Below are 22,550 nucleotides of genomic sequence, written 5' to 3' on the forward strand. Positions count from 1 at the left end.
ACACATCCTAAACAAACGTGGGGGTTGTATGCAACATATTATAGAGGTGATGTCTGATCAAGTCCAAACAAAGAGACTCATGTTACATACACCGTGACAGCTTGAATGGCGGGGGGTTTACATTACTGCTGTCTACGACACGCTTGCTCCTGTTGTAAATGCAGTAAAGGGATACAGTGGATCTCACTCAACTCGGCCATTTATCATCATCTCCTCTAGTGGTTCTCCTTCAACTTTGACATTAATAGAGCAATATGATCTTCGCTCAGCGCTAAATTATTGACCGCGATAAAACATGAATGAGTTAAAGCTGCTTTTTTTTTTTTTGCCACACCCGTAATTACATGTTAAAGTGTCTTATGTTGTAAATAGATCAGTTTGCTAGTTAATTCTTCAGATCATATGTAGCATTCCACATTGGAATTATATTGTTTTGTTTACATCGGGGTGTCCAAACATTTACCATATACAGAAAAATTTAAGAATACGAGGTGGGTGGCTAGCGTTGTGCATATTGTACATTAAATATGCCAATGTTTCAATGTATCAATATATGCTAAGTTATCTCAACAAAAATGTTTACAATATGCCAAGGGTCGACACAAAATGAGCCGCGGGACCAAAATGGACCTGGGCCGCACTTTGGACACCCCTCATTAACATATTTTCAGTATTTACATGAAGTAGATCCTAATAAATAAACAAGTTAGAGTCACATTTAAGCCATGTTAATCCATATGCAGAAGTCTATGCTGTAACTACCTTCTTAAATAACTATTAATTCACTAATTGGCGATTTTAGGACTTTAGATTTAGTGAAAAATAATGCTTTTTAAGAGTAACAAGAATGGAAGTAACACAAAGTTCATTTCCTTTCGTTTTACAATTTCTAACGATGATTAATGGCGTCTAAACGCTTAGTAATACACACGTCACGTTCACAGAATTATACCTGAGAACTTATTTGTTAAATAGTGAAAACAGTAATATTCGCCAATATTCAGTAATATTCGCAGTAAATAAAACTGCGAATGAAAACGTTTTTTTGTGAACGATACATGTCTGATGAAGTAAACATAATTTGAGAAGCAGTACAAATCCTGTAATTACGTCAAAATCATTTTGTCTACCTTTTGTCCTTTGGCTACTATGTGCTACTAGCATACTATGATACATTGTAATAAAAGAGTGAGTAGTTAATGTCAATTCATATTGTATTTTTAAGTAATTATTACACTTCCGGGTTAGCAATAGGAACCTTTCTTTGCGCGTCCTTGTATGATACTCGGTATTTCTCATCGATGCACACGACGTGAACTTTCACCCCTCCAGACTGTCTTGTTTTGATATAGCAACCCGTCTCTTCGGGTTTACGTTCAACAAGAGGAGCGACAAAAATACATTCTGATTTTTGTTTTACAAAAGAAGACGAGAGAGGAGAATAATGGCGGTGTCAAATACAAACCGGCGCTTCTGCTGACAAATGTTTTTTATTCCGAAGCCAGCGTTAGCTATGAAGCTAACGTTGCGAATGAACGTGTAGCATTGCCCGACATGTTTAATAGACTTATTGGATTTTTGTCATTGCGTCAAGATAGATCACCGAAAAAGGATTTTCCTCAACCTTGAAGATGTAAGTATATAGACATACATAAATACTTCAGTGCTTGACGTGTTATTTAATAGCAGTTCTAGTTGCCAATTGTGGCCGCTCACCATACAAGTTTGTCGTATTTTGTATGTATAACAGTGTTTTTGTATACTGTATTTGCAGTAGGATATACCCATCCCTTTCTTTCAATGGGTGAGGAAAAGCCAGACACGCTGGACTTTGTGAAGGATTTCCAGGAGTATCTGAGCCAGCAGACCCAGCATGTCAACATGATATCAGGCTCTGTTAGCGGAGTCAAGGAGGCGGATGAACTACCCGCTGGTAATGTTCATATTTCTGCCCAGAATTATATTGTTTATTCCAGTGTGATATATACAGTACTCAAAAGCACTTTATTTTACTTCTTTCCATTTGCAGACTGCAGTCAGAACGGGCTGGATCACCCCACGGTGGACATGTCTCTAGAGGACAACTCTGGCATCTTGGTGGATGGTTTTGAGAGAACCTTTGATGGCAAGCTCAAGTGTCTCTATTGCAACTATGCCACCCGAGGCACAGCGCGACTCATTGAGCACATTCGAATGCACACAGGTAAGATCTTGTCACGGTTTAGGCCACTACTAGCTATGTTGCAGCAACAGCATAGTCATAGTACAAAAATATCAGTATAATAAGATGGATTCCTTGTTGAAATAGGAGAGAAACCCCATCGCTGCCACATCTGCCCGTTCGCCTCAGCCTACGAGCGCCACCTCGAGGCCCACATGAGGTCCCACACAGGCGAGAAGCCGTACAAGTGTGAGTTGTGCTCCTTCCGCTGCAGCGACCGTAGCAACCTGTCACACCATCGGCGGCGGCGCCACAAACTCGTCCCGAAGAAGGATGCCCGTTCACTATCGCATAAGAAGATGCTGAGTGTACTACAGAAAAAGGCGAGCTCGCTGAGCTACGGCCGCCGCCTCCTCCTAAACTCCTGTCCTCCTTCTGTGGTCACCCCCAGAGTTGACAATGTCGGCGATTGCACCCATGAGCTGCCTCACTTGCGGCAGGAGACTTATGATGATCTGAGTCAAGCAGATGAGGAGGGTGTCTCCAAGAATCCAAACCACCATCATCCAGACCTAATCATGGATAACCCCCTGAGCCAGCTGTCCGTTTTGGCGGGCCAGTGTGGCAGCCTTCCTTCAGCGTCTCCGGGAGCAGACTCCATCGTCGACGAGAAGCCCCTCCTCATCCAGCAGCCCCTTTCTGCCACCGCCCCAGTGGCGATCACAGCCAGCGCAGCACACACCTCCTCCTCATCCCCGATCACCCCGGAGCCACGCGCCCCCCCACTCAGCAATTGCAGCCCCGCAGGAGGAGGACCCTGCAGCGAGCACAGCGGTCGCACCAGTACCCCCGGTGTCTCCAACAGCCAACCTAGCACCCCTGCCCCCGGCCAGTCTGCCCCCCTGCAAAACCCCCACGCACTTCATCAGTGCCAGCACTGTGACATCTACTTCCCGGACAACATCCTCTACACCATTCACATGGGTTGCCACGGTTACGAGAACCCATTCCAATGCAACATCTGCGGCTACAAGTGCAAGAGCAAGTACGACTTTGCCTGCCACTTTGCTCGTGGGCAACACAAGTGACCCGCAAAACGGCTTTTGTTCCACTAACCTTATTCCTCTTTTTTTTTTCCATTGCCTTGATGTAGCTTGTAGCCTTTCTGGAAGACATCACTAAACGGATGGATCCTTGTTTATGATCAGTGCCTGTCTTTCACTGGCATTGGTGGTTGGTGAAGAAGCCTACAAAGGAGTCTTATGGCCACTTGAAAAAAAATCTGCAATAAATTTACATTTAGCACAATATTACAAGAATAAAAATAACAAGAATATTCTGGGGGGATGGGGGAATAATTTTGCGAGGATAGGATTATTAGATCATTAAACAACAATTGAAAAACAATTAAAACATCATAAAAATGTTTTCACCACCTTGATTTTGAAAACCAGATAAAAGCACACACTTTGTTCCTCATTACTCTGAGAATGAAAAATAGCACTTAAAATGTGTCAGTCAAGTTTATCTATGCCAGTGTGTGTGATCGCTTACGTTTTAATCTCATTTGACTTTCTGGCATCTTTGTTTACACATTTTGCCTGGCCTCGCTGCCTTTCATGCGGAAGCAAGGAGGCAACAGGAGGCTTGACATTTTAGTCTCTCAGTGCTTACAGCAACTTTGCCATTAAATGAGCAATTTTGCAGTGTTCTCGGTTCATGTTCTGGTGGTGAAAATTATTTGTCATAATATAAAATTCCATGTAGCTTACCACCACAGCTTCAAAATTTGTATTGTATTCTAAACTTGTCGCTTCTTTTCAGTGTGGCCATAATACTTCTTTGTAGAACTCACACAATACAACCAGAAGCGGGGTTATTTTTTTAATTATTTTTGTTTTTAGGAATGTCTCCTCATCTCTTGTGGAGCTAAATCTCGAATGTTGCCTCGCTAACGCAGTATTTCTTTGCAGTGCCTGACATTTTTAATCTTGTGAGTGAAGAAATTGGAAACCATAGCAAAGAAACGTGTTTTACGTTATCTGTGGAGGCCTTTATTTTTGCCAAAATCCTCCTCCATGAATGCTGCTATGGACCCTTGAGAGTAAAAAACCTGGCTTAACATGTCTGTGAGTAGATTTTAAAGGGGGCCTATTATGCTTTTTTCCACTTTTCTAACCTATAAATGTTGTTATAGTGTTGTATTATCGTGTTAAACAATGCCAAAGTTTCAGATACTGTGGTTTGTGCATTTTGAGACCATTTTGTAAATCCAAGCAAACAACAGCTGGAATAGGTGCAGATTCCGGAAGCTCTAGACAGCTTTCTGTGCAGGTTATTGTGTGTAGCTGCTCTACAGGAGTCCACAACTCAATACAAAGGGCCCAAAAATAAGCATAACAGGTCCCCTTTAACAAACTTTACAGTTTACGAATGTTTTCAACACACTGAACGTTTTGCTGTAGTATGAAGTCACTTTACAAAGAGTCTACCCACGGCCTTGCAGCGTATTTATTGTCATACCTATCCTTCTCGAATAGGTACTGCATATTGTTATTCCAAGTGGTTGGATCAATGTTCGGTGTCAGAATCGTGTCGCAGTACGTCTGCTACATTAGCAAGGTTGTCCTATGTGTCGGGTACTGTTGTGTGTTGCTAAGCAACGTGTGTCGTTACTTGCCTTGAATGAATGCCTTATTCTGTCTTTGTCAAAGTCCTTACATCCTTTGGGATGCAAAACGATGTCTTGAATTCATTTCACTAATTTATAAGAAGTAAACCGTTTTCTAACTGTAAGTAGTGACGAAAACACCGGGGTTGTCTTTGTTGCAGCTTTTAATCAGGTATTGTAAAGAAGAGAAAAGGTGAGTGTGTGAATTATTATAGAATGTTTATGATTGAAATGAGCTGAAAATGATGACGTTAAACTGTATCTTCTGTTGCAGCTTCTTTGTTTTTGCCAGGCTCTGAGGGCAAGAAAGGACAAGCATTACTTCACATACTCTCCGGGCATCAACACCAATCGCCTCCACAGACCTATAAGCTGGATGGGACCCAGGACCAGAGTCTGGCTCTCGTGTTCCGAGCCCACGTCTCTGGCCTTGCGTCTGAGACAGCCCCGACTGCAGCGAGAGTTCCAGTCATTGTTTCGACAGATCAGGACTTTGCACTGGAAGTAGACCTTCTCGGCGCTACGCAGGAACTGGAAGGCCTTGAATGAGAAGCGAGCGTAGCGGCGGGTACCACTGATGTAGGTATGATAAGTGTTGTCTACAGAACACCTGCACAGGAACACGGGGGAGTAGAAAAACAAGACTAATTAAATTGGATGAATGCTAGGATAAACTCATAATCTTACAAGACGCAAAATAGGAAAATTTGTGTAGACTACAAATATAAGACGACCCTACTAAGTAACGTCTGCCATCTTGTAGTTATTGAAATGGTAGTGGTTTTATTTCGTTTGAACATGCATCAGATTACAATTGAATGCATCACATAATCAGTTCACAGTTCCACATGTCCAAAAGGAGTAGGAAGAAGCAAAGCTTATTAAATCCTACCCCTCCATCTTGGTATTTTTACAATCAGTAACTGTTACATTTGTTCACTTCCTGCTTTCCATAATACATTCATTCATTCATTTTCTACCGCTTATCCTCACGGGGGGTGCTGGAGCCTATCCCAGCTGTCTTCGCCGCGAGAGGCGGGGTACACCCCGGACTGGTGGCCAGCCAATCACAGGGCACATATAGACAAACAACCATTCACACTCACATTCATACCTATGGACAATTTGGAGTCACCAATTAGCCTAGCATGTTTTTGGGAGGAAACTGGAGTACCCGGTGAAAACCCACGCATGCACGGGGAGAACATGCAAACTCTACACAGAGATGGCCGAGTATGGAATTGAACCCTGGTCTCCTAGCTGTGAGGTCCTTGCGCTAACCACTCGACCGCCGTGCCGCCCTTCCATAATACAGTTTAAGGTTTTTTTGTTGTTTTTTTTTGTTTGTTTGGTTTTTTAAAATAAATAATGTACCTCGTACCGAAGTCCGGGTCCATATGGTATTTATAGCTAGCATGAAATAGATTTGACCTCCAAACTGCAGTTACAAACTTTGTATGATAAACCGAAGACAAAAATGGTGGTCTTTGGTGCAACACCGTGGGTTTTTGCTGGCTTACCCGTTACGGACCAGGTAGTAGGTTGTAGTGTGGAAATCATAGGCCGACGGCGAGGCCACACAGGTGTCCAGGAAAATGACTAAGGAGCTGTCTCGGCCCCCCAGATTCACCTGGACGTACAGGTCTTGGTTGAGAGAGACCTTGTACGGGAATTCTGTGACCTAGTTGAGAAGCGAGGTAAAGTAAAGACTATTAAGTCCATTTACGGTGTCATGGTTGTCTCTGAAAGTGTGAAGATGTTCCACCTTATAGTAGAAGTCGCTGTATGTGTAGAAATCCACCGAAGTGTTGAACTGGCCCGTCCCTGTGATGCTGGTGTTGTCATTGTTCTGGGCCAGGTACATAAACTGCGCCACCGAGTCCTGATCCATCCGACAAACTATGTTGATTTTTAAGTTGGCCATGCGAGTGATGTCGCCGAAGCTGGACGTGTAGGCGCGAACTGTGTTTCCGTACACCACACGGCCATTCTCAAACTGGAAGGCAGACCAGTGTTTTTGTGTCAGCACAGGGCACAGCATATTGTTGGCGTACCTGCTGTACCTTTCGACTGGTACCGCAGCTGTTAACACCGAAACTGAAGACCACGTCGTGAGTGTAAACGACGGGCCGGCAGTACTGGTCATTGAGGTAGAGACTGTGGCCGTCGTAGCCCAGCGAGTTGAGGTATTTCCTCCCAATCGTGATGGTCATGTTCTCCGAAGAACAGTTCACTTTACCTGCGAAGACGTAGGAGTAGTCAGTGTATGTATAGCGGTATATATAGCAGTACAGTGGTACTGGTACTTTCCTTGATAAATGACTGGTTGTTGGGATCAGCCATTTCAGTTAAATACAGTGAAGAAAATAAGTATTTGAACACCCTGCTATTTTGCTATTTCTCCCACTTAGAAATCATGGAGGGGTCTGAAATTTTCATCGTAGGTGCATGTCCACTGTGAGAGAGATAAACTAAAAAGAAAAATCCAGAAATCACAATGCATGATTTTTTAACAATTTATTTGTGTGATACAGCTGCTAATAAGTATTTGAACACCTGAGAAAATGAATGTTAATATTTGGTACAGTAGCCTTTGTTTGCTATTACAGAGGTCAAACGTTTCCTGTAGTTTTTCACCAGGTTTGCACACACTGCAGGAGGGATCTTGGCCCACTCCTCCACACAGATCTTCTCTAGATCAGTCAGGTTTCTGGGCTGTCGCTGAGAAACACGGAGTTTGAGCTCCCTCCAAAGATTTTCGATTGGGTTCAGGTCTGGAGACTGGCTGGGCCATGCTAGAACCTTGATATGCTTCTTACGGAGCCACTCCTTGGTTTTCCTGGCTGTGTGCTTCGGGTCGTTGTCGTGTTGGAAGACCCAGCCACGACCCATCTTCAATGCTCTGACAGAGGGAAGGAGGTTGTTCCCCAAAATCTCACAATACACGGCCCCAGTCATCCTCTCTTTAATGCAGTGCACTCGTCCTGTCCCATGTGCAGAAAACCACCCCCAAAGCATGATGCTACCACCCCCATGCTTCACAGTAGGGATGGTGTTCTTCGGATTGTACTCTTCATTCTTCTTCCTCCAAACACGCTTATTGGAATTATGACCAAAAAGTTCTATTTTGGTCTCATCTGACCATAAAACTTTCTCCCATGACTCCTCTGTATCATCCAAATGGTCATATGCAAACTTAAGACGGGCCTTGACATGTGCTGGTTTAAGCAGGGGAACCTTTCGTGCCATGCATGATTTCACATCATGACGTCTTAGTGTATTACCTACAGTAACCTTGGAAACGGTGGTCCCAGCTCTTTTCAGGTCATTGACCAAGTCCTGTCGTGTAGTTCTGGGCTGATTCCTCACCTTTCTTAGAATCATTGAGACCCCACGAGGTGATATCTTGCATGGGGCTCCACTCCGATTGAGATTGACCGTCATGTTTAGCTTCTTCCATTTTCTAATGATAGCTCCAACAGTGGACCTTTTTTCACCAAGCTGCTTGGTAATTGCTCCGTAGCCCTTTCCAGCCTTGTGGAGGTGTACAATTTTGTCTCTGGTGTCTTTGGACAGCTCTTTGGTCTTCGCCATGTTACAAGTTAAAGTCTTACTGATTGTATGGGGTGGACAGGTGTCTTTATGCAGCTAACGACCTCAAACAGGTGCATCTGATTCAGGATGATACATGGAGTGCAGGTGGACTTCTAATGGGCAGACTAACAGGTCTTTCAGGGTCAGAATTCTAGATGATACACAGGTGTTCAAATACTTATTTGCAGCTGTATCACACAAATAAATTGTTAAAAAATCATGCATTGTGATTTCTGGATTTTTCTTTTTAGTTTATCTCTCTCACAGTGGACATGCACCTACGATGAAAATTTCAGACCCCTCCATGATTTCTAAGTGGGAGAAATAGCAAAATAGCAGGGTGTTCAAATACTTATTTTCTTCACTGTATATCATATAGCAGACTAACACACGGATGTATGAGAAGTCAAATTAAGTTTATAGGATTTACAGAATAATTATTTACAAAAATAGACAGGTGCATAAATTTGGGCACCCAAACCAAAAATTTACATCAATATTTAGTAGATCCCCCTTTTGCAGACATAAATGCGTCCAGGGTCTGGATTCTGGTCGACAAAACATGTCCATTTCAGTCAGGTTTGATGGTTTTTGAGCATCGACAGATTGTAATTTAACAAGAAAATCTTGTGATTTTACAAAAATTATGTCATATTATGGGGGAAAATAACATAATTTTAGCAGTATTAAGTTGAAATTTGAAATAAGAACAATATATTCTGGGCTGCACGGCGGTCGTGTGGTTAGCGCCTCACAGCTAGGAGACCCGGGTTCAAATCCACCCTCGGCCATCTCTGTGTGGAGTTTGCATGTTCTCCCCGTGCATGTGTGGGTTTTTTCCAGGTACTCCGGTTTCCTCTCACATTCCAAAAACATGCTAGGTTAATTGGCGACTCCAAATTGTGAGTGTGAATGGTTGTTTGTCTATATGTGCCCTGTGATTGGCTGGCCACCAGTCCAGGGTGTACCTCGCCACTTGCCCGAAGACAGCTGCGATAGGCTCCAGCACCCCCGCGACCCTCGTGTGGATAAGCGGTAGAAAATGAATGAATGAATGAACAATATATTCTATTAATATGACATACAAACCAAAGTTTTGTAAATTTTGGGGAAATTATGTTGAGGATATAATATGGGAATAAGGTCATAATATAACAAGAAAAAAATGTATTAAAATTCAGTAGTGGAGGGAAAAACTGCTGTAATTATTATAAAATAAAATAAAAAAAATCGAGTTTTACAAGAATAAAAAAAATAAGACAAAATGTTATTTTAGTAGCATAGAGTTGATATATTCCAGAAAAAAATGTTATTTTAAAAGGCACAAAATGAAGATGTTATTGTCTAAATATCTGCCAACACAAGTACCAATTGTGTCTTGCCAAGCATGATGCTGGTAAAGTCAGAGTCTGGGGCGCATGAGTGCTGCCGGCACATTGAGCTGCGGTTCTTTGAATGGAAAACACGAACGCCAAAATGTTCTGTGACATTGGGGAAAGCGCAGCGGAACTCTTACCTGAGTTTTGCGGTAGAGCGCTGCTGAACTCCGCTTGGAATCCTCTCTTGGTCCCCGAGCTGTCGGTCCGGAATACCACGGTCATGTGGTTGGAGGTGGAGTAGAAGACATTTGAATCGTTGTTGCACACTTTTCCCAGAAATTGCGAGTTGACGGACGGACCGTCGTAAACTGACACATAGTCGCAGCTGCAGCAGTTCTCCAATCTGTCCACAGATGACGAAAGGAATATTTGTCTATACATCCAAATGTTCATGGATCGGTCATAAGAATCCTGAAATAGAATACTGTAGGTATGGGAATTCCAGGAAGACTCTCTGTTTGTGTGAAGCCCTGAGGTGCCACACACAGTAGGCGTTGTTTTGGTAGTAACCGGGATGATTGGGACTGGAGAAGGTACCGGAGCCAAACATGGAACCTCCGCAAGGCTCCCCTGAAAGCCAACACGTTTATCGTCATGGTAGTCAGTTTAGGTTGGAGGCCGTCTGGAGTTGGTTCCTACCTGTGGTGGTGGGCGTGTCCATTGTGGTCGAGCATTGCGCTGTTGTAGAAAAAGCAAACAAAATACAAAATACTCACTTTTTATGTTTCATAGTAAAACTAAAGATGTCGTACTCACAGGCGTAGTCGTAGCAACAGTTAAGGTAGTACTTGCAAGAACTGGAGCAGGAGCAGCTTCCCAAGTGCCCGCCACAGTTGTAGCGACATGAGGGCTGAGCTAGACGACACAGGTGGAGGAATGGCAGCCGATTGGTGACTATTTGCTGTCAGACTGATAGATGGGAGATTGGGACTACGTACCTGTGGTCCATGGTTGCCGAGTTGTACTTTGGCAATAATCTGATGGAAAAAGGTGATGAAGATTGCACATTTTTACGATGGCCTACACCAGCGAGGAAGCGATGTAACGTGTGGAGTTGTTAGGGATGTCACACTCAACTGTAGTAGTCATGGCAACAGTTGCCGTAGTACTCGCACGAGCTGTAGCAGGAGCAGCTTCCCATGTGTCGGCCGCAGTTGTAGCGACAGGAGGGCTGAGCTGGACGACACGGGTTGAAGAGATGTCAGCAAGTCTACTTGTACACAAAATTACAAGTACCTCAGTAACTACTCTACTCATTAGCTCCTCAGTAACTACTCTACCCATTAGTTCCTCAGTCATTACTCTCCTCATTAGTTCTTCATTACTTCCTCAGTAACTACTCTACTCATTAGTTTCTCTTTACTTCAGTAACTACTCATTAGTTTTCACTTGTTCCTCAGTAACTGCTCTACTCATTAGTTCCTCTTTACTTCAGTAACTACTCATTAGTTTTTCACTAGTTCCTCAGTAACTATTCTACTCATTAGTTCCTCTTTACTTCAGTAACTACTCATTAGTTTTCACTTGTTCCTCAGTAACTACTCTACTCATTAGTTCCTCTTACTTCAGTAACTACTCATTAGTTTTCACTTGTTCCTCAGTAACTACTCTACTCATTAGTTCCTCTTTACTTCAGTAACTACTCATTAGTTTTTCACTAGTTCCTCAGTAACTACTCTACTCCTGAGTTCCTGATTAGTTCCTCAGTCATTACTCTCATTAGCTCTTCATTACTTCCTCAGTAACTACTCTACTCGTTAGTTCCTCAGTAACTACTCTAGCCATTAGTTCCTCAGTCATTACTCTCCTCATTCTTCACCACTTCCTCAGTAACTACTCTACTCATTAGTTCCTCAGTAAGTACTCTACTCATTAGTTCCTCAGTAACTACTCTACTCATTAGTTCCTCTTTACTTCAGTAACTACTCATTAGTTTTTCACTAGTTCCTCAGTAACTACTCTACTCCTGAGTTCCTGATTAGTTCCTCAGTCATTACTCTCATTAGCTCTTCATTACTTCCTCAGTAACTACTCTACTCATTAGTTCCTCAGTAACTACTCTAGCCATTAGTTCCTCAGTCATCACTCTCATTAGCTCTTCATTACTTCCTCAGTAACTACTCTACTCATTAGTTCCTCAGTAACTACTCTAGCCATTAGTTCCTCAGTCATTACTCTCCTCATTCTTCACCACTTCCTCAGTAACTACTCCACTCATTAGTTCCTCAGTAAGTACTCTACTCATTAGTTCCTCAGTAACTACTCTCAATGAATGTGCCTTCGTACCTCAGTAACTACTCCACTCATTAGTTCCTCATTACTTCAGTAACTACTCATTAGTTCTTCACCAGTTCCTCAGTAACTACTCTACTCATTAGTTCTTCACTAGTTCATCATTAGTTCCCCACTCATTAGTTCTTCATTACTTCCTCAATAACAACTCATTAGTTCCTCAGTAACTACTCTACTCATTAGTTCCTCAGTCGTTACTTTACTCATTAGTTCCTCAGTAACTACTCTACTCATTAGTTCCTCCGTCATTACTCTCCTCATTAGTTCCTCGGTAACTACTCTCCTTATTAGTTCATTAGTTCCTCAGTCATTACTCTACTCATTAGTTCCTCGGTAACAACTTTACTCATTAGTTCATTAGTTCCTCAGTAACTACTCATTAGTTCCCATCCATGGCCAGGATGCGGGAATGTAAACATGGCGTACCTGTAGTCATCCACAGCATAGCATCATTAGGCCGATCGTCGCCTGACGGATCAAAAAGAATAAAACAACGATCAGTGCTTTTTTAAAAGAATGTTAAGACAGGAGTAACAATCTTATGGACGATACCTAGCGCACCCCGTGACACGACGACGACGATGCCGCAAAGAACCAAGAGCGTCCACATAGCGACGAAAGGCTCAGCGAGTTCCGAGCTTCTTCCCAAGCAGAAGCGGAGCGTTGATATAATCCCAGCGCCACCTTTAGTGCCCCGTAAATCTCCCCGAGACGTGACGCCTTAATGACGGCGCGTGAGAAACACACTTGCTGTGCTGCCGTAAAATTGGTGGAAGGTGTTTGAATATCAAATATTAGTTTTGTGTACCCCTCAGACGTCTGATGGGTCGAGCCGAGATCCTAACCCGGGTCTTCCCATCTCCAAGCCAACATGCTAAGTTGCTAACCACTCGGCCAGCAAATTTGACTTATTTTACGCTAAGACATTTTTCATGGTATTATGGTATAATGTAGTGATTGCGGTCTTATGACATTTGTGAGGTTTATGAAGTTCTTGACTTTAGCGCATGTATTGATGATGAAATGTTGTGTAAGCGTCACAGCATTTCTTTCACTTTTTAACTTTTATGAATTCACGGAGAACCCGCCGCTGTAAATTATCAACGTAACTTTGTTTGACTTATCCCATAAAACTAGCAAGCATCCATAGGAACGCTGAATCAGGGACATTTGCTGCCTATTTGCTCTTTTCCCATGCAGGGCAATTTATTAGTCCTAATAGGTGACCATCCTGTTAGACCTGATACGGATGTTATTTTCACTTTAGATGTTGCGTAAGCTGTGGGAAATCGGCATTCCACACACACACACATTTTTTTCCCATTCAAAGCATGCAGCACAATGTCCCATTGAAAACTATGAAAATCATATTCTCTATGTTCTATATTCCCTATATTCCCTATTACAACTTTTTCCCTCCTCAATTTACAACTTTTTTTCTCGTAAAAGTACGATTTTATTCTCAAAGTTTTTATTGTTTACCACTGTTTATTTGTAAACAAAAAAAAAGAATTTCCTCCAAAACAAAACAATGCAGTTACAAGGTTTTGTTTTATTTAAAAAATAATTTTTTAAAATGGATTTAGTTTTTTATTCCCCAACACCAGGCACCGTTTAAATTGTTTTTTGAAAAGAATTAAAAAAAAGTTTAATTTTTTTTTCAGAAAAATATTAGAGTTGAAATTGTTTTTGGTGCAAAAGGAAAAAAAATGTTGTTACTTTTTTTTCTCGGACAAAAAGTAGCATTACAGTTACATTTTTTATGAAAAAAAATCATTTTAAAAAATCTGTAAAAAAATGGAGTTGGAGAAAAAAAAATTAAGACAAAAAAGTGGAATTGCAGAATAAAGTAAGTTCGAGTAAAAAGGTTCACTTTTTTTGTCCTGAACAAAAAAACAAGTTGAGTTAACTTTTGAAATTATATTTTATAATAAAAAAACAATTGTTATAGAATATTTTTCATTTTAGATGTTGTGTAAGCTGTGGGAAATCGGCATTATCCACATAAAATGTGTGTTTGTTTTTTTATTTATCTGCTGTCAAAACGATTTTTGTTAATAGATGTGGTAATGATGAAACTCCACCCTTTGGTGACCGACATGACCATACTGGCCGTCTCGCTGCAACATATTCTGGACCGGTGGAGCGCCGTCCCACAGCGGCGTGTGACCCGCATGGGGTCCAAGAGGTACGTTCAAGTTACGTCCATGTGTGGTTCTTCTTACGTTCAAAGAATAATGCTGCAAGAGAAACAAACATCCTTAACGTCAGCGTGTTTGTTTTCTAGACCGGTTCGGGAACACCATTCCCACGTCCCAAATAAACATCTGTCCAACAGCACCCTTCCGGCACTTCCCATTCCTATTGTGGACAACCCCCCCCCCCGTCGGCAGCCCTTTCAGGATGTGCGTCCTAAAGTCAACACATCGGGGGGACATTGGGAGGTCCCGGTTCTTGGCCTCCTGATCAGGCTGTGAGTCAGAGGTGTTAATCAGTAACTAGCAGGATCACCGCAGGCTTTAAAGGCGAGGAGAAGAGCAGCTGGAGCTTCATTCTGCAGCAGCCTGCAACACGGTAAGAACAAACGCTTCTCTCCATACTTTCTGATGGGATTTACGGAGAATATGGGATGTCATGTTGGAGTCACGGGGTTGACCGCCGGGTGCCGGTACGTTTGTGTGTGCATTGCTCAAAGACCAAGGCCGTGTCCTGGGATGTTTACTCATCTCAGAGGCGAAAGTCCTCTTTTTTTTTTTTTTTTCTTGCACAAAAAAAAATGTTCACCCAAATTTTCTTCTTTGTGGACGGTTATCAATATGCATGAAGAAGGTCCGTCAGTCAGAATGTTTGATTTGATTTGTGGATGAGGAACTGTCCGTCAACCTTCTGAAGGACACTTGTTGGAATCTGCTCAGCACAATCGGACTCAAGTGAATCGATTGATTTCTTTATAATAGATTTGTAAGATTAAGATTTTACAGGGCCTTTTAGGAAAATGGCAAATTTTGAAAAAATGAATAAATATTTAAGTCGGGTAAGTTAGGCTAGCAAAAAAAAAATGCTACAAAATCAAAGCCAACCAAAATTAAAAAAAAATGTATAATCTAATTATCATTATATATATAATTCTTTCAGCATTTTTTTCTGACATGATTCATAATTTAAAATTATATATATTATATAATTTTTATTTTTATTATTTTAATATAATATGATATATAATTTAATGTATTTTTATTGCCATTTATTTATAACATTTTATCCATTGCCTTTTTAAAAGTATATATTTTTTATTTTTAACCCTGAAAAACTAATTAAAAATTTGAAAAAAATGTTTGTTATTATTTTAATACAATGTTATATATAATAAAATTTTTAACCCTGAAAAACTCATTTTTAATAATTAATTTTATTTTATAATTTAATGTATTTTTATTGCCATTTATTTATTAAATTTGATCCATTATCTTCTTAAAAGTATTTTTTTTTATTTTAACCCTGAAAAACAAATTTTAAATAATTAGTTTTATTATTAATTATTTTAATATAATATTATATAATTTAATGTTTTTTTTAATGCCATTTATTTATTAAATTTGAATTATTACCTTCTTAAAAGTATTTAAAAATGTAACCCTGAAAAACTAATTTTTAATTATAAATTGTTATTATTATTTTAATATAATATTATATATAATTTAATGTATTTTATTGCCATTTATTTATTAAATTTATTAAATTTGAAAAACCTTAAAACCTTCTTAAAAGTATTTAAAAAAAATGTTTAACCCTGAAAAACAGCACATAAAAATATCTATTTTAATGTATTCATTTTTCTAAATCGTATTTCTAATAATGATAAATGATTGCAATATTTTTAAATTTAATTTATGTTTTATTTTAGAACCAAAGTCCTACGATGGGAACCTTTATTGACATTCATGAGATGTAAATGTAAAACGCATCACCTCAATAAGCAAATCCGGTTCCAGGTCCTGGAAGAGAGAAAGTGAACTTAACATTATTGGCGTGTCGCATCGGGAGATCCAAAGCGCCAAGAAATGTGCTTCATTGTCAAAGCGAGGCTTGTTGCCGAGGGCGACGGCTGCTCTCTTTCAGCGAGCACAAAGAACCATCAATCCATGGCTGACATGTCGCCTCCTGGCCAAAAACCAGATCCAGCCAGATTGGAGGGGAAATCCGGACTTCCAGAGTGTGTTCATGTGTTACTTCCTGTGTCCTCTCCAGAAAATGCATCGTTCTCCTCCGGTTCTCCTCCTGCTCCTCCTCCTGTGCTGCTACCTCTCAGGAGGCCGAGCCAACCGCGTCTACATCCACCCCTTCCATCTCTTCGCCGCCGACAATGTCAGCTGCGAGACCCTCCAGAACCACACCTCCAAGCCCCTGGACACCGTTTCTGTGGCCCCCCTCGACATGGCGGTCCTGACGCCGTACGAGCGGGACCCGTCCGAGCGCGACAACCGCACACAGGACGCGACGCAGAGGACGGCGGTGTTGGCCGAGCTGTTGAACTCGCTGGGTTTGAGGATGTACCAGGCCCTCAGCGGCAAGCGGCCGGGAGCCAACGCGCTCTTCTCGCCCGTCGGCACCTACGGCTCCCTCGTCACCTTTGACCTGGGGGCCTCCAAGAAGACGGCCCGCTCCTTCCAGGTTTGGACGCCAGATTCTGGTGACTTTTAAAACGGCAAAGCGGCATCTGTACTGCTAGCGTTCCATTTTTGATGTGATATTTGTCCACCAGATGGCGCCATTTTTTTCCCGTTCAAAGCATGCAGCACACTTGCAACAACAACCGTCACAACCAAAAATGTCCCATTGAAAACTATGAAAATCATATTCTCTATGTTCTATATTCCCTATATTCCCTATATTCCCTATATTCCCTATATTCCATATTACCACTTTTTCCTACTCAATTTACAATTTTTTTCTCATAAATGTACGATTTTATTCTCAAAGTATTTGTAAACAAAAAATATATTTTTTCCTCCAAAACAAAACAATGCAGTCACAGGTTGTTGTTTTATTTAAAAAATAAATATTTTTTAATGGATTTAGTTTTTTATTCCCCAACTCCAGACACAGTTTAAATAATTTGTTTTCTAAAAAGAATAAAAATTTAAAAAGTGTAGTTATTTTTTTTTCCTCAGAATAAATAAGAGTTACAGTTTAATTTTTTTTCAGAAAAATATTTGAGTTGAAATTGTTTTGGGGGAAAAAGAAAAAAAACAGAAAATGTTTTTACTTTTTTTTTCTTGGACAAAGGGTAGCATTACAGTTACATTTTTTATGAAAAAAATTAAGTTAAATAATCTGAAAAATTGGGAGTTGGAGAAAAAAAAAATGAGGAAAAAAACAATGCAGTTACAGGTTTTTGTTTTATTTAAAAAATAAATATTTTTTTAATGGATTTAGTTTTTTATTCCCCAACTCCAGGCACAGTTAAGATTGTTTTTTGAAGAATAAAAATTAAAAAAGTGTAGTTAGTTTTTTTTTTACAGTTTAATTTTTTTTCAGTAAAAATTTGAGTTGAAATTGTTTTGGTGGAAAAAAAAAAAAAAACTGAAAAATTGTTTACTTTTTTTCCGGACAAAAAGTTGGATTACCGTTTTTTATGAAAAAAGTAAGTTAAAAAAAAATCTGAAAAAATTGGAGTTGGAGAAAAAAAAATTGAGAAAAAAAAGTGGAATTGCAGGATAAAGTAAGTTTGAGTGTTTCAATTTTTTTTTCCTGAACAAAAAACAAGTTGAGTTAACTTTTGAAATGATATTTTATAATAAAAAAAACAATTGTTTGATATTTCTATTTCAGGCAGAATAAAAGCTTGACTTGTTTTCAAGTGAAAAAAAAAACTAAGAAGCTGATTGACGGATCTCCTCTTCCCTCCAGGATCTCCTGGGCTTGAGCAGCGGCACCGACCGAGAAGACTGCGTCTCCCTGGTGGACGGACGCAAGGTCCTGAAGACGCTCCACCGCATCACCTCCCCGGTGGACGACCGTCTGGAAGACGAGATCACGACCCGAGTGTGGCTCTTCACGCGGCCGCACGTTCGCTTGTCCCAGGATGTGATTCAGGGCGGCAGGGACTTTGCCGACATGTTTTTCGCTCGTGGCGTGGAATTCTCCACGGACGAGAACCCGGAGCAGCCGATCAACTCTTTTGTGGAGAAAACATCCGGCGGGAAAGTGAAGGACGCCTTCAAAGACGTGGACGTCAATTTCAACCTTCTCTTTCTTACGTCCTTCAACTTCCGAGGTTTGTCTCTGGTTTTTTCTTCATTCCGGAATTTAGTTTGGTCTTCCCGTAAAGCGGTACCTGAAGGAATGCGTGTCTCCTTAGGCAACTGGAAGACGGCCTTCCACCCACAGAAGACGTCCTTGCAGGAGTTTATGGTGGACGAGACGACCACAGTGATGACGCCCCTGATGACCCACACTGGTCTCTACCACTACTACAACGATAAGGTATGTGCCTTGCAACAGAGTGGGCGCTCCTGTTTAATAACACATCTGTGTGTGTGTGTGTCCTTCCAAGATGAGACGCTGCACGGTGGTCAAACTGTCTCTGAGCAAACACTCCTACATGTTGCTGGTGCTTCCGCACGACGCCACCACTCTACAGGACGTAGAAGCTAAGCTACGCACCGACGTCATCTCCTCCTGGTACCACAACCTTCACCAGGGGTGAGGCGCCGCCTGCTTCTAGATCCATATCAGTCAGAGATCCTCTATTCACAGGAGCGCTGTGCGTCTGTTTTTTAAGGACCTACTGCAAAAAAATACATATGCACCGGTCAAAGATTGTCTATCAACAGGCGCACTGTGCGACTTTTTTTAATAACCTACAGCAAAAAAATACACACGCTCTAGTCAAAGATCCTCTATTAACAGGAGCGCTGTGCGCCTTTTGTTTTTTTATGAATCAGGAAAAAGCTGAAAGAAACAAACAAAGCTACTGCAAAAAAATACACACGCTCTAGTCAAAGATCCTCTATTAACAGGAGCGCGGTGCGTCTGTTTTTTAAGGACCCACTGCAAAAAAATTCACACGCTCTAGTCAAAGATCCTCTATTAACAGGAGCGCTGTGCGTCTTTTTTCTTATGACCCACTGCAAAAAATTCACACACTCCAGTCAAAGATCCTCTATTAACAGGAGCGCTGTGCGTCTGTTTTTTAAGGACCTACTGCAAAAAAATACATATACACCGGTCAAAGATCATCTATTAACAGGAGCACCATGCGACTTTTTTTAATAACCTACGGCAAAACAAATACACACGCTGTAGTCAAAGATCCTCTATTAACAGGAGCACTGTGTGTCTGTTTTTTAAGGACCTACTGCAAAAAAATACACACGCTCTAGTCAAAGATCCTCTATTAACAGGAGTGCTGTACGTCGTTTTTAATAGCCTACAGCAAAAAAATACACACGCTATAGTCAAAGATCCTCTATTAACAGGAGCACCGTGCGACTTTTTTTTAAAATAACCTACGGCAAAACAAATACACACGCTGTAGTCAAAGATCCTCTATTAACAGGAGTGCTGTGCGTCTTTTGTTTTTTTTAATGAATCAGGAAAAAGCTGAAAGAAACAAACAAACCTACTGCAAAAAAATACACACGCTTTAGTCAAAGATCTTCTATTAACAAAAGCGCTGTGCATCTTTTTTTATGACCTACTGCTAAAAAATACACATGCTCTAGTCAAAGATCCTCTATTAACAAGAGTGCTGTGCATCTTGTTTTTTATGACCTACTGCAAAATATTCACACACTGCAGTCAAAGATCATCTGTTAACAGGAGCACTGCGTGTCTGTTTTTTAAGGACCTACTGCAAAAAAAATACACACGCTATAGTCAAAGATCCTCTATTAACAGGAGCACTGTGCGTCTTTTTTTATGACCTACTGCAAAAAATACACACACTCTAGTCAAAGATTCTCTATTTACAGGAGTGTTGTGCGTCTTTTTTTTAAGGACGTACTGCAAAAAAAAAAATACACACACTCTAGTCAAAGATTCTCTATTAACAAGAGTGCTGTGCGGCTTTCTTTTTTAATGACCTACTGCAAAAAATTCACACACTCCAGTCAAAGATCGTCTATTAATAGGAGCAGAGTGCGTCTGTTTTTTAAGAACATACTGCAAAAAAATACACATGCTGTAGTCAAAGATTGTCTATTAACAGGAGCACTGTGCGTCTTTTTTTAATGACACTACGGCAAAAAAATACACATGCTCTAGTCAAAGATCATCTATTAACAGGAGTGCTGTGCGTCTTTTTTTAATGTCTAACAGCAAAAAAAATACACACTGTGGTCAAAGATCCTCTATTAGTAGAGGATGCAGGAAAAACGACACACCAGTCAAGATCCTCTATATAACAGGAGCGCTGTGCTGTTTTAGAGCGCCAGCCACAACAACGCTTGACAAAGATCCTTTATATGACAGGAATAATCTGCTCTTTTTAATGACTTACTGCAAAATGTCAGTCAAAGATCCTCTGTACAGAGGGACCGCTCTGCTGGATTTTGTTAATGCCTGAGTCCAAAGAAAAAGAAAAAAAAAGAAAAACTTGTCAAAGATCCTCTATTTGGTAGGAACACGCTGCTCTTTTTAAGAATCTACTGCCAAACACGATAGTCAAAGATCCTTTATGTGACAGGAGTTCTCTGACTAACATTATTGATGTACAGTACGTCTTTCAAAAGGACAAAGATCTTCTATATACGACAGCCGTATGCTCGGATGCTGGTTTTGAGAACAGACCGTCAAAGACGGTGTAGATGCCGTGACCTTGATCTTGTCCTCATCCAGGTTGTTGGAGTTGTCCGTGCCCAAGTTCTCCGCGTCTTCAGCGAACGACGTGCGTGATCTTTTAGGCAACATGGATCCCGAAGTGGAATCCAGACTTTTGGGCTCGCAGGCTGAATTCAGTCGTCTGGCGAACACTCAAACCTTCAACATCGACAAGGTAACCAAGGTAACGTTTCTAGGCGTGTTCCAGGAGATCACATGTTGACGTCTTCCGTGTCCTTCAGGCCGTCAACGTGGTGTCCTTTGAGATGTCGGAGGAAGGAGCGGCATCCCGGGACGAGAAGGAAGCGGAGGAGGAGAAAGAGGAGGCGGGCGTTGCTGTGAAAGTGTCCTTGAACAAACCGTTCTTCTTTTCAGTGATGGAGGAGGAATCGAACGCTATGCTCCTGTTGGGGAAGATCATCAACCCAACGCTGTGAAGAAAAGTATTCACTTGCCTCTCTTAGTTAGCATCCTGCTCAGTATTTATGGAGAACTTCTCTATCAGTGTTGTTTATGTAACGTTACTACAGCAGACGTCTGCACTGTACTAGTAGTACTAGTACACAGTACTCGCTTTGTACTCGTACTCGCTCTGTTTGTCCTCGTAGCTCACTTGGCTTTTCTTGTACATTCCAACTAAAGATTTTATTTTTGCTTTATGACAACTTGCAATTTCTGGAATAAATATTTGTTCCACAACCAACTTAAACTCAGTCCACTTATTTTAAAGTTTCAAACGAGTCATATAAATGTCATACAAACATATATACACTTACAAACATGTATACACATACACACATACATACATATATACATACATACTTACATACCTATATATATATATATATATATATACACACATACATGTATATATATATATATATATACACATACAAACATGTATACACACACATAGTTATATGTACACATACATACCTATATATACACATACATGCATGCATACTGTATATATACACATGCACATACATACATACACACACTTATATACACATATGTACACGCATACATACACATATGTACACGCATACATACATACATACGTATATACACATACACAAATACATATATATACACACACATACATACATAGTATAGTACATACACACATACATATATACACACACATACATACATAGTATAGTCCATACATACATAGTATAGTAGTACATAGTATAGTACATACACACATACATACACATACATACATATATATACACATACATACATGCATGCTGTATACATACACACACATACATACACACATACATATATGTATACACATACATACATACGTATATACACATACACGAATACATATACATACACACACATACATACAAAGTATAGTACATGCATACATAGTGTAGTACTACAAAGTATAGTACATACACACATACATATATACACACACATACATAGTATATAGTAGTACATAGTATAGTACATACACATACATATATACACATACATGCATGCTGTATACATACACATACATACATATATATATACATACATACATGCATGCATACTGTATATATACACATGCACACATACATACATACACACACATACTTATATAGACACATATGTACACACATACATACATACG

General features: G+C 40.5%; 3 protein-coding genes across 4 annotated transcripts; 2 read left to right on the forward strand and 1 right to left on the reverse strand.

Annotated features, from left to right (window-relative positions):
• The first annotated feature begins 1,312 nt into the window (after positions 1–1,312).
• On the forward strand, positions 1,313–14,508 carry ikzf5 (IKAROS family zinc finger 5). Of its 2 annotated transcripts, XR_009120411.2 has the most exons (6): positions 1,313–1,633; positions 1,775–1,933; positions 2,030–2,203; positions 2,309–5,415; positions 14,159–14,285; positions 14,385–14,508. XR_009120411.2 is itself a non-coding variant. In XM_058058947.2 (4 exons), the coding sequence occupies exons 2-4, from the start codon at positions 1,801–1,803 to the stop codon at positions 3,247–3,249; spliced, it is 1,248 nt and encodes a 415-aa protein (XP_057914930.2). In that variant the 5' UTR covers positions 1,313–1,633; positions 1,775–1,800; the 3' UTR covers positions 3,250–5,873. The 2 variants fall into 2 exon arrangements, 1 of the variants encoding a protein (XP_057914930.2); XM_058058947.2 differs by lacking the exons at positions 14,159–14,285; positions 14,385–14,508 and having other exon boundaries at positions 2,309–5,873.
• cuzd1.1 (CUB and zona pellucida-like domains 1, tandem duplicate 1) lies at positions 5,151–12,707 on the reverse strand. The gene is made up of 11 exons (XM_078787418.1): positions 12,659–12,707; positions 12,524–12,565; positions 10,883–10,981; positions 10,744–10,782; positions 10,562–10,660; positions 10,231–10,375; positions 9,943–10,148; positions 6,896–7,071; positions 6,598–6,828; positions 6,353–6,513; positions 5,151–5,442 (listed from the first exon to the last, which is right to left on the reverse strand). The coding sequence occupies exons 1-11, from the start codon at positions 12,705–12,707 to the stop codon at positions 5,151–5,153; spliced, it is 1,539 nt and encodes a 512-aa protein (XP_078643544.1).
• Positions 14,509–14,529: 21 nt separating the features above from the next.
• On the forward strand, positions 14,530–21,623 carry agt (angiotensinogen). The gene is made up of 7 exons (XM_058058945.2): positions 14,530–14,671; positions 16,346–16,768; positions 18,008–18,374; positions 18,459–18,583; positions 18,654–18,802; positions 20,939–21,095; positions 21,163–21,623. Exons 2-7 carry the CDS (start codon positions 16,349–16,351, stop codon positions 21,355–21,357), a joined length of 1,413 nt encoding a protein of 470 aa, XP_057914928.2. The 5' UTR covers positions 14,530–14,671; positions 16,346–16,348; the 3' UTR covers positions 21,358–21,623.
• Positions 21,624–22,550: the final 927 nt, after the last annotated feature.

The sequence above is a fragment of the Doryrhamphus excisus genome, linkage group LG20 (assembly GCF_037039965.1).
Source record: "Doryrhamphus excisus strain RoL-2023G ecotype Guam linkage group LG20, RoL_Dexc_Guam_v1.1, whole genome shotgun sequence".
NCBI lineage: Eukaryota > Metazoa > Chordata > Actinopteri > Syngnathiformes > Syngnathidae > Doryrhamphus > Doryrhamphus excisus.

Coding starts and splice junctions, on each gene's coding strand:
- ikzf5 (XM_058058947.2), top strand. CDS start 1,801: ATGGGTGAGGAAAAGCCAGACACGCTGGACTTTGTGAAGGATTTCCAG. Junction 1,934..2,029: donor GGCGGATGAACTACCCGCTG/GTAATGTTCATA, acceptor TTCCATTTGCAG/ACTGCAGTCAGAACGGGCTG. Junction 2,204..2,308: donor GCACATTCGAATGCACACAG/GTAAGATCTTGT, acceptor TTGTTGAAATAG/GAGAGAAACCCCATCGCTGC.
- cuzd1.1 (XM_078787418.1), bottom strand. CDS start 12,707: ATGTGGACGCTCTTGGTTCTTTGCGGCATCGTCGTCGTCGTGTCACGG. Junction 10,661..10,743: donor TCGGCAACCATGGACCACAG/GTACGTAGTCCC, acceptor TGTGTCGTCTAG/CTCAGCCCTCATGTCGCTAC. Junction 7,072..9,942: donor CGCTCTACCGCAAAACTCAG/GTAAGAGTTCCG, acceptor ACGTCTTCGCAG/GTAAAGTGAACTGTTCTTCG.
- agt (XM_058058945.2), top strand. CDS start 16,349: ATGCATCGTTCTCCTCCGGTTCTCCTCCTGCTCCTCCTCCTGTGCTGC. Junction 18,584..18,653: donor ACCACTACTACAACGATAAG/GTATGTGCCTTG, acceptor TGTCCTTCCAAG/ATGAGACGCTGCACGGTGGT. Junction 21,096..21,162: donor AAACCTTCAACATCGACAAG/GTAACCAAGGTA, acceptor CGTGTCCTTCAG/GCCGTCAACGTGGTGTCCTT.